General features: G+C 41.2%; 1 protein-coding gene, 1 long non-coding RNA gene and 2 pseudogenes across 3 annotated transcripts; 1 reads left to right on the forward strand and 3 right to left on the reverse strand.

Moving 5' to 3' along the window:
* Window positions 1-1,086: 1,086 nt before the first annotated feature.
* LOC148920315 (uncharacterized) lies at window positions 1,087-3,066 on the reverse strand. Of its 2 annotated transcripts, XR_016123668.1 has the most exons (4): window positions 2,436-3,066; window positions 2,056-2,325; window positions 1,806-1,926; window positions 1,087-1,727 (listed from the first exon to the last, which is right to left on the reverse strand). It is a non-coding gene; the product is annotated as an uncharacterized LOC148920315 (long non-coding RNA). The 2 variants fall into 2 exon arrangements; XR_016123667.1 differs by having other exon boundaries at window positions 2,056-3,055.
* Window positions 3,067-6,584: 3,518 nt separating this feature from the next.
* On the forward strand, window positions 6,585-7,175 carry LOC148920316 (secreted RxLR effector protein 161 pseudogene; annotated as a pseudogene).
* A 2,464-nt stretch (window positions 7,176-9,639) lies between these two features.
* Window positions 9,640-11,114, reverse strand: LOC148920317 (putative F-box protein At3g16210; annotated as a pseudogene).
* Window positions 11,115-11,566: 452 nt separating this feature from the next.
* On the reverse strand, window positions 11,567-15,083 carry LOC103322590 (F-box protein At3g07870-like). The gene is made up of 3 exons (XM_008224518.2): window positions 13,770-15,083; window positions 12,543-12,582; window positions 11,567-12,463 (listed from the first exon to the last, which is right to left on the reverse strand). The coding sequence occupies exons 1-2, from the start codon at window positions 14,920-14,922 to the stop codon at window positions 12,557-12,559; spliced, it is 1,179 nt and encodes a 392-aa protein (XP_008222740.2). The 5' UTR covers window positions 14,923-15,083; the 3' UTR covers window positions 11,567-12,463; window positions 12,543-12,556.
* Between the last annotated feature and the right edge of the window lie 430 nt (window positions 15,084-15,513).

Genomic DNA, 15,513 nt, shown 5'->3' on the forward strand with positions numbered 1-15,513 from the left:
AGACAAGATACATCTGAAGCAAATCTCATGCAAATCACCAAACACCACCTCATCTGCAATTGCTGAACGACAATAAAAAAAACATGTGATTTTTATCTCCAGGCAATCATAAAGCCCCAAGTATACCATGCTTGCCTAAGAGACCATCTCTCTTGGCTTTTATTGAGGAATGCTTGCATGGCCAACATCTGTCACCAATCACTACTCTTACTAATCTGTCAAAACCACATCTACTTGTTGGAAAATTTCTCAAGACACCCAAGGAGGTATCGCGCATGTCATCTTCATCATCATAAGGTGTGGTCTCCTATCAGAACTTCTAAATTGCCGAATGGTAACTTTGGGCATGACTCATCTGGGAACCACCCTCTCAACGACACAAATCCTACCTTTCGATAGGATAGGATTGAGCCAAGTGATATGCTTAGACCTCCAATTGATATGCAAATTATTAATCAGCAAGACAAGAAGGAAGCAGCTACACTAGTCCTCCCTTCAGCTCACCCTGTCGAAGCCTCTCACCATTCGGTACCTCCAACAGAGAATTTTATCAATACACCCATGCCTTCTTGCAAGTGCTAAACAACAAACCAACTCCCCATGGATGTGCTGGAGCCAATTACACAAAAAAAAAGAAAAAAAGAAAAAGGGGGATTCAACGTGCTGAAGACACCCACTTTGTCAAAGTCTTACAAAAGACTCAAATCCCGGAAGGAAGCCACCGTTTCATCATTTGCTAAATTTTAATATTGGAAGGAGTGGACCACCATTCGAATTAAGGAATCCAAGGCTAGGTCACGTGCACAATCTACAAAAGATAAGTAACATGAATATTTGCTTATTCTTTATTATTATTTGATGAATAGAGTGCAAACTTTCTTATTATTTGGGAGTACAGAATGTTATTGATGACAGCCAATAAGCGTCGGACACGTGGACCAAACTGAAGCTTTATAGCCTTCGGTACCCAGTCTACTAATCCCGCAATTAGGGCAATTTTCCCCCAGGGACACGTGGCAGTCCCACAATTGGTGTCCACAGTTCCACATCGAAATTCTCAACAATATGCACACCTCCCAAGGTCAATAAAAGAGAACAACTATCCCAAAATGGAGGTAATCAGAACTTACGGCATACTGCCTATTGATATGTAGTTCAACCTTACTAAATCCGTACTTATTTAAGTATCGGAGAGCCTTCGGCCGGTACCACACCGGTGCCCTAGGTCTTACCGAGCGTTTGCTATCTTGCGGATCGGACGCCCTACCGAGGCCCAGAGCATACCGAAGGCCCAATATCACTAAGTTGCACGGGAAATGGCCGAACTATTTTTCTGCGTCAACAATTGATAACCATCAGCCATCATGCGCAAAAGCTTCACAAAGCCCCACTAAGATTGCCTATTTGCTTGCCGAAAGGCAGGACAGTGGGCACCCAATCAAAGAGACAAGCCATTCGAAACCAAAACAGTGCAGCACAACACATCCATCCAAACCAAACAGCACCGCCCCTACCATTCGGCAAGCATCGTGCCGAATGTGCAGCAAGCGCTCACGTAAACACCTTCCAGCATACAATAATGAAGCTGTCTTATATTTCAAGAATCACCATACCAAAGCATCTGCACCCACAATCATACAATATATTCGAACCAGCCTATGCAGAAAAACGGGGGGGCTCAGCTCCAAAATTACGCCAAAACATCACATGCCCAACCTCTTTGCCGACTGTCAAAAGAGAATCGTCAGAGTATATTCAAAAGGCCTTGCCGTGCGTGAAGAAAATAGGCTCACAAGAGCACTTACTTCAGCTGCAGAAGCAAGCCCAACAAAAAGCCCTCACAAACTCTGCCGAAGCAACAAAGCTTGATGACATACACCTCAGCACAAAGACACTGCCGAACGGCAACCCACGTGCACAGCCTACCTGCACAAGCAAAGAAGTCTTTAAACTTACAAATCCACCCTTGCTGAACGGCAAGGGTTGTACAGAAACAAATGGAGGGCAATGCAACCTTCCTAAATTATGACAAAATTCAAACAAAGGGGGACTCACAAAAAACAGCAAAGTAGTTTTGCAGAACGAAATCAAGCACTGCCGAAGCAAGCAACCTGCCAGCAATCCCCTTCGAACCCAGTCCTCCGAACTCAAGGAAGTCTCACAAGGTCACGGCTCCAAGTCACGCACCACAACACCCACTCACGGCTCTCCACCGAAGCTAACAGCCGAAGGAACTTAAGCAATTCGAACTCCCTGCTAACCCGCAGAATTAGAAGCACCGCCTCTCCTTGAAGATTGAAGATCCACCTCTTCCCCACGTTAAACCTGCGCCGCAGACATAAGGATTCATGGAAAATCATACCACAATCACCCTTGCCGAATGGCAAGGGCCGTGTGAAATTCGAAGCATGCTTTCAGTTCCGCAAAAATCTTACCATAGTCCAAGCTGTCCAAACCCACGGCAGAGACCCGACCCGCACTCCAGCTCCAACGGCTCAACTCCTCAACTCCCTAAGCCACCCTACCGGAGCTGTGGATATGGGCTCCTACAAAATTCTCCCTCAAATTCCCTTGCCGAATGGCAAGGGTTATTGCCGAGGCCGGATCTTATTCTCCGAGAACTCAAGTTGCTGCTCCAAGCGTTCTAGGACGACTCCGGATCACACCCCACTCTTGCCGAAACAGGACAGCTTTCTCTAGTTTCGAAGGAGGTAGGGAGGCTTCCAATTTTTCCAAACCAACCCTGTCGTTCGGCAGGGACTGTGCTGCAAACTATTCAACGGCTGTGCTTACGAGGCCGTGAAACTCTCTGCTTACTGAAGCTTTTCCTTTCAGCAACATCACGCCCCGTTCTAAATAGCCTTGCCGAATAGCTTTCACTTTCAAACCGACTTACTCCCCCTAACAAAAACCTTAGCAACCAACTGCGTCAATGAGACTTGCCGAAGCCCAACTCCAGTAGACTTCCTCAAGTGCTTGTTGAAATATAATCCTGTTCTGCCTGATTTCTTAGAGCAGAAGTCATTTTCTATTTTCTGCTCTGTCTATTTTAAATGATGTAATGAGAACCATTAGATCATAGTCTAGGTGGATTCTCTAGCTTAGATTTGGTATGACACGTGTAAGCACCTAATAGGGTGTGATTGTAATTCATTAAGAGAATCACATTTCTCTCTCAGACACACTATGTAAGCCGCAGATTGTAAGAATTCAATAGAACAGTGCCTTCCTCATTTCTCTTCATTCTCTCTAATTGAAATCTCCAGAAAATACATCTCTTCCTAATCTGAAAATACATATACAAACTAAGAATTTTAACATGGCCTCAGAGCCAGGTTCGATTGTTTGTTGGGCGTGAATCTGTGAAGATCGTGGTGTTTGGTGACGTTGAGCTCACTCAAAATTTCACGAAGCTTTTCTAGTTGCGTCGATGTCTAACATGGCAGGATCAAGCTCTTCTCGAGCCATTACACCGTTTTCAATGGAGAAAACTATGAGTTTTGGAGCATTCGAATGAAGACCATTCTGAAATCTCATGGACTGTGGGATTTGGTTGAAAATGGTTTTGATGCTTCAGATCCAAAGAAAAAAAGGAAAGGAAGAAGGATCTAAAGCTGCTGAAGAAGAGAAGTCTATAACGGCTGAGATTTTGATGAAAGATGCTCGTGCACTTGGACTGATCCAAGGTGCAGTCTTAGACCAAATTTTTCCCAGAATAGTGAATGAAGAAACCTCAAAAGGTGCATGGGATATTCAAGCAGGAGTTTAGAGGCGATAAACAGGTACGAAGTGTGAAGCTACAAGGCTTACGTAGAGAGTTTGAATACACTCGTATGAAGGATAGTGAGTCATTCTCTAGTTATGTTGCTAAACTATTTGATCTAATTAATCAAATGAAAAGTTATGGTGAAGAGTTACCTAGAGAAAGAGTTGTGCAGAAATTACTTATTAGCTTGCCTAGATCTTATGACTCTATATGTTCTGTGATTGAGCATTCAAAGGATCTTGACACTCTTGAAATTCAAGAAGTGGTTGCGTCTCTCAAGAACTTTGAGCTCAGGTTGGATAGGCACACTGAAAATTCCACAGAAAAGGCTTTTACTAGCCTGAACATAGAGAGTAAAAGCTCTAAGAATGGAAGTTCTTGGAGGTAACAAGTCTCAGAGGAACTGGAAGGGAAATGGGAAGAATTGGAATAACAAGTCCAATTCTAATCCCAAACCAAATGCATCAAATGATGGAACTAAAACACCTTGCAAGCACTGTGAAAAACTGCACTATGGCAAGTGCTGGTTTGAAGGAAAACCAAAATGCAGAGGATGTGGAAAGTTTGGTCACATGGTTAGAAATTGCCATGAAAATCAACCTGTGCAGAAGGTGAATTATGCTAATCAGGCTGAAGTAATCTGGAACATTGTTTTATGCATGCAATGCCGTGATAGATGTGAAATTGAACAATTCTTGGTATGTGGACAGTGGTTGCAGTAACCACATGACTGGAGATGAAAGGCTATTGATAGATATTCGAAGGGATGTAACTTCCAAGGTGAAAATGGGGACTGGAGAGACAGTTCAAGTTGTAGGAAAAGGCACACTTGTGATAGAAACCAAGACAGGCAGAAAACACATTCAAGAAGTGATGTTGGTGCCTGGTTTAGAAAAGAACTTGCTCAGTGTTGGTCAGATGATGGAACATGGGTATTGTTTAGTATTTGGAAAGGGAATGGTGACAATTTTTGATGATTGGTCACCGCAAAATCCTATAGCTAAGGTTCCAATGATTATCAATAGGTGTTTCTCTCTCACAATGGTACCTGCTACTCGGTTGGTGCCTTGAGAGCAAGTGTGACTCACAGTTTGCAGACTTGGCATAAAAGGTGGGCCATCTTAATGATCAAAGCATCAGGATGCTGGCAAATCAAGACATGGTTCATGGACTGCCTAGTCCGGAGAAGGATTTTGCAGCTTTGTGAAGGCTGCAAGTGGGAAAGCGAGATAGAGACTCATTTCTGCAGAATCTACTTGAGAGCTCGTTTCCACTTGAATTAGTCCACACTGACATCTGTGGTCCTATGCAGATTGCATCAATGTCAGAAAACAGATATTTCATGTTATTCATTGATGACTATACAAGAATGGCTTGGGTTTATTTTCTCAGAAATAAATCTAATGCTTTTGAATGTTTCAAGAAGTTCAAAGCAATGACAGAATTGCAGAGTGGACACAAGGTGAAATCACTTAGAAGTGACAGAGGTGGAGAATTCATGTCAAATGAATTTCTTGCATACTGCAGTGAGGCTGGAATACAAAGGCAGCTGACTGTAGCATATTCCCCTCAACAAAATGGAGTTGTTGAGAGGAAGAACAGGACTGTAATTGAGATGGCAAAGTCTATGCTACATGAAAAGAGACTTCCATATGAGTTTTGGGCATAAGTGTTCATACAGCAGTCTATCTTCTCAACAGGTGTCCTTCTAAGTCTCTTAAGAAAATGACACCATTTGAGGCCTTCACAGGAAGAAAGCCAGGTATTGCACACTTGAAAGTGTTTGGATGCCTATGTCATGTGCTTATTCCTTCTGTTTTGAGACACAAGTTGGAAGAAAACAGTCACAAATGCATTTTTGTGGGCTATGGATTGTGTGAAAAAGGCTATAGACTGTATGATCCTAAGGCTAGAAAGATTATCTTGTCTAGGGATGTCTATTTTGATGAAGAAGCCTCATGGACATGGGAGAATCCTAGCAATGCAGATGTGAGAATGCCTATGCGGATGGAAATCAAGGTACTGCAGAAACGAGAAGGTATTAGATGAACAATCTCAGTTTTTGGATACTCAAATGCAGATGGAAGAAGAAATTGCACCTCAAGGGGAAGAAATGCTTGATGAGACTCAAAGGGTTGATCACACACCTCACAAGTGGAGGAGTATTAATGACATCATGACACAATGCAACATGTGCATTGTAGAACCTGACAGACTTTGAAGAAGCAGATTTGGATGAATCATGGAGAAGTGCAATGGAGGCTGAATTCGAGATGATTAAGAAGAACAATACATGGAATTAGTTGAGGCCATTTGACAAACCCAGATGGTGGTGTTAAGTGGGTCTACAAGGTCAAACGAACCTAGATAGTACTGTGCGGAAGAATAAAGCTAGGCTTGTGGCTAAAGGCTATTCACAAGCCTGGAATCGACTATAATGAGACATTTGCCCTGTGGCAAGACTTGACACCATCAGAACCTTGATAGCCCTTGCAGCACAAAAGGAATGGAACCTATTTCAACTGGATATGAAGTCGCCTTTCTCAATGGCATTCTAAAGGAGGAAGTTTATGTTGAACAACCTCAAGGATATGTTTAAGAGAGCAAGGAAACCAAGGTGTACAGGTTGAACAAGGCTCTATATGGTGAAACAAGCCCCAAGGGCTGGTATGATGAAATAGATGCCTATTTCAACACTGCATGTTTTAAGAAGAGCTTAAGTGAAGCTACTCTCTATATCAAAACAAGTGACACCTCAGGTATTATCATTGTCTCACTCTATGTAGATGACATTATATATACTGGAAGCTGTCCTAAAATGCTTGAAGAGTTTAAACAAGATATGATGCAACACTATGAGATGACAGACTTGGGTATGTTGCACCATTTTCTTGGCATGGGAGTGGAACAAACTGATAAGCATATTTTCATTCATCAAAAGAAATATGCCATGAAAATTCTTGAGAAGTTTAGAATGAGAGACTGCAAGTCAGTGGCAATTCCATTAGTGATGAATGAGAAATTGTGTAGAGAAGATGGAAGTGAAGCAGCAGATGAAAATGAATTCAGACAGATTGTAGGGAGTCTGCTTTATCTGACTGCCACAAGACCAGATGTCATGTTTGCATCTAGCTTGCTTGCTAGGTTTATGCACAATCCCTCAAAGAAACACATGGGAACTGCTAAAAGGGTGCTGAGATACATACAAGGCACATTAGATTTTGGAATTGAGTTTGCAAAGGGGAAAACAGCTACTCTAATTGGGTATTGTGACAGTGACTGGGCTGGGAGTGAGGATGATATGAGGAGCACCTCAGGATATGCCTTCACACTAGGCTCAGGCATGTTCTCTTGGGCTTCCATCAAGCAAAACACAGTTGCTTTATCTACAGCCAAGTTGAGTATGTGAGCGTGCAGAAGCAACTTCACAAGCTAAGTGGCTCAGATTTGTGCTTGAAGATTTTGGTGAAGAACAGGTAGAAGGGACTCCAATTCTATGTGACAACACCTCTGCAATTGCAATGGCAAGGAATCCAGCTCATCACCAAAAGACAAGGCACATCAGCAGGAAATTTCATTTTATAAGGGAAGCCATTCAAGCAAAAGAAATCGAACTGGTGTCTGCAAGACAAAAGATCAGATAGCGACATTTTGACTAAGGCTCGCCTAAGGATCAGTTTGTGAGGTTGAGAAGCTTGCTTGGAGTGAAATCACTAAAGGATTAGAAGGGAGTGTTGAAATATAATCTGCCTTTGATTTCTTAGAGCAGAAGTCATTTTCTATTTTCTGTTATGTCTATTTTAAATGATGTAATGAGAACCATTAGATCATAGTCTAGGTGGATTCTCTAGCTTAGATTTGGTATGACACGTGTAAGCACCTAATAGGGTGATAGTTGTAATTCTGTTAGAAGAGAATCACATTTCTCTCTCTGTCAGACACACTATGTAAGCTGCAGATTGTAAGAATTCAATAGAACAGTGCCTTCCTCATTTCTCTTCATTCTCTCTAGCTGAAATCTCCAGAAAATACATCTCTTCCTAATCTGAAAATACATATACAAACTAAGAATTTTAACAGTGCTTGCCGAGTGACTGAACGACATCCCGAGATGAAGAATTCGCGGACTCACGACCGAATTTTTTCCAATTTACCCCTGCTGAATGGCAAGGGCCATGCTGAACCTTCTTGGGCCATGTTTTTTCTCATTTTAGCACCTCATTACCGAAGCTTGAGATGCCCAACAAAAGGCCAAGCTCCATACACAAGCTTGGAGGCCCACGGAGTTGCGCCATGCCTCCTTTTTACCAAAGGCCCGAACCCAACCTCCTTCCAAGAAAGATCTTGCTAAACACAAAGAGAATAAAAAATATATTATTATTATTATTATTTCTTAAAATAATAATAAAAAATGCACATATGCATTTCTTCCTTTCAGTACCCTCGTACCTTCGGCATCCCCTTTGCCTTCGGCACCCTTGTGCCTAACCACATTGTCTTGCGACATGCAAGCTTTTTGTCGTCTTCCGCACCCCCGTGCCTAGCCACATTGTCTTACGACATGCAAGCTCTGTGTCACCTTGGGTACCCCCGTGCCTAACCACATTGCCTTGTGTCATGCAAGCTTTGTGTCGCCTTCAGACATATTTTTGCCCTCGGCACCTCGTGCCTAGCCACATTGTCTTGCGACATGCACGCTTTGTGTCGTCTTCAGCACCCTCGTGCCTAGGCACATCCCCTTACGGCATGCAAGCCTGTGTCACCTTCGGCACCCTCGTACCTAGGCACATCGCCTTGCGACATGCAAGCTTTGTGCCTTCGACATCTCCCTTTGCCTTTGGCATCCCGGTGCCTAGCTGCATTTCCTTGCAAACATGCAAGTTTTATACCTTCGGCACCCTCGTGCCTAAGCACACCGTCTTGTGACATACAAGCTTTGTGTTGCCTTCGGCACCCCCGTGCCTAGCTATATCGTCTTGTGACATGTAAGTTTTGTGTCGCCTTCGGCACCCTCGTGCCTAGGCCCATCGCCTTGCGACATGCAATTCTTATGCCTTCGCACCCTCGTGCCCACCACATCACCCTACGACATGCAACTTTATGTCTTCGGCACCCTCGTGCCAAGTTCTCTCCCTTCCAAATATCCTTCTAACCCGGGGACTTAGGGAACTATGGACAATGCACTATACAACTTGGAAGATGAACTATGGTGATACTCGACCAGTGCATTATACAGCTTGGAAGAGGAACTATGGTGTTGCTCGACCAGTGGACTTAAACTTACAAGCCCCCAATCAAGAAGTACCTTCTTACTCGCGAACTTGGGGAACTACTGTTGGTACCGTAACTGACCGAGCAACTAGCTAGGCTAAATCATCCAAGTGCCATGCCTTGAGAGGTCATCACCTTAGCCAAAGAAGCATTACCACAAGTCACAACTCTAAGCAAAGTAAGAGGAGTCCCACATCGGAAAACTACAAGAGATGAAAACTCCCCCTTACCTATAAAAGAAGACTACTCTTCCCTGAGAAATTGACTCTCTCTTTTGGATCCCAAGACTGGGCTGAGCTTCTCATTTGTTATCTTTATATTTGGGTCCAACCCCTTGTACAAATGTAAACAAATATTATCATAATGAGAATATCGTTCTCCGTGGACGTAGCCCATTCATTAAGGGTGAACCACGTATATTGCGTCTTCTGTATATTTATCGCTTGTCCAAATCTTTGCACAGGAAATGAAGTCACCCATCATTCACTATTCCATATCTATCTAAGTTGACCTCCCAAAAAGAGCATCAACAATGCTCTTTAGTCCAAGACTCCTTCACCCCGTAATCCTTCATCACCCAAACACTGATAACATCATTTACTTTATGAATTACAGAGAGCCAACCTTTTAATACGTACTCCGAGCTTAAAATATGTTCTTCGCATATTATCAGAAGAAAGCGGTAGTGGTAACTCTTGGAACCGCTCACTTTCGACATCAAAGACACATATCAAACGCCGGGAACTGTCCCTACATCTGCGACCAATCCAATGAAGAACCCCATTGAGATAAATTTCATGACGAGGATTTACCCTATAAAATGAGTAGCCAGGGTGCCCAATGTTTCTCCAAATTCCAGAGCCAACAATCAAAACCGTTACTTGGTCGGGCTCTCGCCTAGAGACGTAACCCGAACTAGCTTATAAACATCACTAATGGGGCTGAACCCAAAACCATAACAGTCTTCATTATCACAATTTGAAGGTATTGGGAGAGAGAAAACTCACAGTAACGATTGGAGATGTGAAGATGACTGTAAAGTCAGAATTGAAATCGTAGTGACAGAGGAAGCCATTGCACGAGCCTACAACGGTCATACAAAGAGCTTTGAGATTACTAAAAAGCTGCAACGCGACGTCGCTTTGGCTCCGATCCTGTCGAGGTCGACCAAGAAGTGGCTAGTGGCCGTGACCCAAAGGGAATCGGGTGTTCGTGAAAATAGTTCTCTGGTGAATTGAGGGTCTGAGAACCAACAACGCCAAGATTTGCACACGTGCTTGCATTGGATGAGAGTTTTTGTTGGGATTTTGCAAAAGATCTCTGTTATTATGTGGATTGGCAATTGAAGAATGTTGGATTTCTGATCATGCTCTTCTTCTTCTTCATCGTCGTCTTCTTGTTTTGGAGGTCTGTTTTTGTTGGTTGGTCGATGGCGGTGGCGTCGTTTAATTCTCCTCATTGATCGAATCATTGTTATTGCGGTACATGGCTAAGATCGGAGAAGTGTCTCAGGGTTTGAGCTTGAAGATTCAAGCCAAGCTGAACCGAAGAGTTGAAAACAACCAAAATGGGCATCACCAATGGGCCGGTCTAGTATATTATTTACTAGGTGCTTTTGGACGCCCTTGGCGTCCCATAAAAATGCGGACCTCAATCTTTTATGTATATTCCAGCGATTTATTTTTAGGAAAATGCTAGAGATACTAACTTTAGATATCAACTTGTGTACCATCTCTCTAATAGAGTATGAGACCCATTGTATTGATGAGTTGCACCTCTATTAGAAAGATGGTACATAAGTTGGTATTTAAAGTTGATCTCCCTAGCATGACCCTTATTTTTATAGTGAGAAATTTGAGAAAATATTATATGTACTCAAATTTAAGATAGTAGCATACTAGTGAGTATAGTTAATTTGGTTGAGCTATTTCACCTTCACTCTCTTACAAGTAGAGATTAAAAAACCAAAACACCGAATGAATATTTGTGCAAACTTCATTTTCCCAATCACATGTACCAAAATAAATTTAATACTGTAACATTAAATAAATAAATAACCAACCAACAATACGGAATCCACATCTTACACAACAAAGAAAGGAATAAATAAACTTTACTCAAATTATGTACCCCTACTAGGGGTGGCATTTTGGAAGAAAAAAAAACTGCAAAACTGGAAGAAAAAAAAATATATATATATATATATAATATAATAAATAATAAATAATAAATAATAAAAGCAGATCGATGTAATAATACGGCCTGTAGAAGCAGCTGCGGAGATACTGAGGCCCTCCGTGGTATTACTGAGGTATTACTGCATTTGAACCGAACATGCGGAAAAACTGATCGTAATTTGCAGTTTGAGGAACTGACCGGCAATTGCAAATATGTTCTTATTGATTAAAAATCTTAATTTATGAATTCAATCTCCCTATCATTTGATTAAAAAATTAAATAAATATATCACTTTATAGAATCAGCTTCCTTTCCTCAGTTACGAATATGTTCTTATTGATTTTAATTATAAAAAATTTAAAATATATATATATAAATAAATAAATAAAACCATCGTATGTTAAAATTCTTCACAGATGACACAACATTATCACCTTTTTAACAGCATTTTTGTCCAACACTTTTCGCTCAAGTCTCCTCCCACTCCATCTGCCTCATCTTTCTCTATACACCTTCTCTCTTCACCTCATCCTTTTATTCATGGGCTATACATAAGCTTTAGAAGCTGAATATACCAAATTCAATACCGAGCCTAATCTTTTATTCATGTTTCATTTGGTTCTCTCAAGTTGGAACTCGAATGAGCCAAAGCAGGCTAAGCACGACACGAACTTGAACTTTCAATCCTAGACAATATTACAACCTTATGCGGTGTGCACTGCCCAACTGCTGCTTCACACTATTACCTTCCTTGCAGGAATGAAGTAAGAAATACAACAAATTTCAAGAATTCTTGCCCGTCACTGTTACAGACTATAAATCCAAAAAATTTAAATAGTATATTATGCTTGAAGAGACAGGACAGCAAGGAACTTGCCTAAACAGGGAATCAAGCGAATGGGCACCACAGTACAGTGGCTGGGGCTTTGCCCCTTCCTAGGAGCAGTCCTAGGCTTGACCCCCCGCATCGACGTGTGTGTGAGTTTGTAGATATTTATCGACCCTTTCATTATGAGAGGCATTAAAAAAAAAAAAAAAAAAACAAAGGAGAATCGAAAAACTATTGGACTGGCTACCTACCTATGCTTTGCAATACTTACTTCATTCAAATTGCCTGCCCTTCAAAATGCTTCTGTTAATTCCTGGATAAGAAATTTACTCGTACAGATTCTCTATTTTCTCCTCGTACTGAGCAACAAATCTGTTCCTTCGAACTTTCATAGTTGGAGTCATTAAACCACTATTGATCTGCAATTACAAGGTATTATTAATCAACCAGACGGTCACATCTATACCTTGTGTGACAATGCAGGTATGGATATTTTACCGTAAAGGGCTCGCTCATTCACGATGCACACCCTGAAGTCCTGCATGAAATAGAATGAAAATATTAGAATGCAATGGTCTAAAAGATTACTTAAAACAATAAATTTACAGGTGCTCCCACCCCAACCAAAATTTCCAGGTATTATTTAATAAGCATTTGTGACACTTCATATCCCATTTTTTTAATATTAGATACTATAATCTAACACGGAGGAATGTATGAATAATCCCATCAACTAGATGTTGAAAGAACTTTTTTGTTTCTTTTGACGAGAAACAACAGTTTATTATAGAAAATCTGATTAGAAAGAGTGGATGAGGAATCCACAATATAAAGAGAAGGGAGAAAAGAAAACACAAAAAAAGACCACTTAAAAAAAGGCAAGTAAGAAAAACCTCAAAATTTGAAAGATCTAGTATCACTTCGCAGCTGCTAACAAATCCAACATTATAGAAGAATGATAATAATCCATAAACTCAGCTGAAAGCGATGCCCTTAAAGCTTCGCAGGAACTCACTCTGTCCCAGAGTTCATCTACCCTCGCGCCCTTATAATCCTCAAATATTCTCATTGCACTCCATCTAAATTGTTCCAGGAAAATGCCAACAACATGCACCACCGTAATGTTTTGGCTTTCTTCCCCCTTCCCAAAGCCTCAAACTTGGTGCTCAGAAATTCAAAACACCCCTTAGGGATAACCCAACCGGCCTTCATCTCCCTAAACAATTTCCACCACAATTCTAAAGAACAAGGGCAACGAAAACAATTCCAAAATACTCTCCTCTCCACCAATTCAAATTACAAGATCCAAACTACCATTTGTCAGAAGTTTGTTTTTGTGTTTTTTAGAGGAAAAGATTTTATTTTGTAAGAGAAAACTGCAGTTTAGTGGACATTTAATCCACCAACAGCAGAAGAGAAAGAGCATTAATTCAACAAACTACATCTAGCTTAAGAAGGCAAAATTAATTATAACACTGCACCTTTCCTATCTAGAATAACATGTGTCACAAGTTAGAATGTTGAGCCATTTCTCAGTAACAACTGACATAACAGTAATTGGATGGATCCAAAATAACAGAAGGGGTGATGTGCAACTAAATGGAAAAAACTAAACAAAACTACACTAACTAGGCCTTCTATCACTACCACTAATAAAAAATGACTTTGAAAAGTTCAATTGCACAGACCAAGAAATACAAAATGCCTTAGGATTACATATAGTACCTTCAAGCTGTAACCCTCTGGCGACATCCTTAAGTGAAACAAAGCTCGGAACAAGGTCCCATGCCTCCGAAACCACTGAAGGTAATTGATCAACCTCAACCCTCACAAGGCCCTTTGTTACCAGAGCATAAGCCTGCAATTGATTACGATGTAACGCCAAGACTTGCCCTTCCTCAGTAAAATTCAATACTGAAATGCCAAAAAAACCAACTGGATTTTTAAACTCGTGCTCTTTAGTCCAAGACTCCTTCACTCCATAATCCTTCATCACCCAGACAATGATATCATCATTCAAGTTAAGAATTACAGAGAGCCAACCTTTCAATACTCCGAGCTTAAAATAAGTTTCATCCAGATCATAAATACAAGGGGGCAGTGGCAACTCTTGGAACTGCTCGCTTTCGACATCAAAGGCACATACCAAACGGGAACAGTCACTACTACTGTGACCAGTCCAATGAAGAAACCCATTGATATAAATCCCATGAGGAGTTACACCATCAAAAGAGTAGGCAGGATTCCCAATGTTTCTCCAAATGCCAGAGCCAACAGTCAAAACCATTACTTGGTCAGGCTTTCCGTATGGAGACAAAACCCTAACTAGCTTGTAGACCTCACTGATGGGGCTGAACCCAAAACCATAACAGTCACTTGTATCAGGATTTGGAGGTGTTGGGAGAGATAAAAACTCACCAGTAACTGGATTGGAGATGTGAAGATGACGGCTCAAGTCAAAATGGACTTCGTAGTGACAGAGGAAGCCATTGCACGAGCCTACAATGGTCATACAAAGAGTTCGGAGACTTCTTATACTGAAAAGCTTCAAGGCGACGTCGTTTTGCCACCCGGCCCTGTCGAGGTCGACCAAGAAGTGGCCCCAGCGCGAGCGGACGCCAGTGACCAAGAGGCAAGCGGGTGTTCGTGAAAATAGTTCTTTGGTGAATTGAGGGTCTGAGAGCCAAGAACGCCAGCACTTGCACACGCCCTTGCATTGGATGAGGGTTTTTGTTGGGATTTTGCAGAAGATCTCCATTATTATGTGCTCTGGCAAATGAAGAAGGTAGGGTTTCTGATCATGCTCTTCTTCATCGACGTCGTCTTCTTGATTTGGGGGTCTGTTTCTGTTGGTTGGCGGTCGTTTATTTCTCTTCATTGATCGAAGCGGTGTCGTTTCGGTAGGCTGGCTAAGATCGGAGAAGCACCTCACTCAGAGACTCAGAGTCTGAGCTTGAAGAACGCTTCTTCAACGCAAGCTTCGTTAGAACCGAAGAGCTGAAATGAGCTAAAATGGGTATTAGCTCAAATCTGTTTAACCAGCAGTTTAAGTTGTTTAGTGAAAATAAAATATCCCAATTATTTTAAAAGTATTGGTATTTTAATAGCAGCTTTTAAAAACAGATTCTACATTACTTTTCAAAGTGCTTTCAAAAAAGTATAGATGAATTTTTACAGTGCTTTTGAATGAGGAAATTTAAAAGTACAAAGGATTTCATAAATGATGGAATTTAAAATGACGGAAGTTAATGTTATAGAATTTGTAAAGTTTCTTATTTGGGTGATAGATTTAAAATACGGAATTTAACCTTTATTTGTAAAGTTATCTTTTTTAAAAACTCAATCTCTCTTAGGATTTTAGAAATGACGACTTTTAGATATAATTTAAAGTTGAGATTTATGACCCTCAAATTCCATGTTTTTTCCCACGTGGAATTTCTAAATGTCTATGTTTTTTTATCCAAACACA

The sequence above is a fragment of the Prunus mume genome, linkage group LG2 (assembly GCF_029339155.1).
Source record: "Prunus mume cultivar Tortuosa linkage group LG2, ASM2933915v1, whole genome shotgun sequence".
NCBI classification, from domain to species: Eukaryota; Viridiplantae; Streptophyta; class Magnoliopsida; order Rosales; family Rosaceae; genus Prunus; species Prunus mume.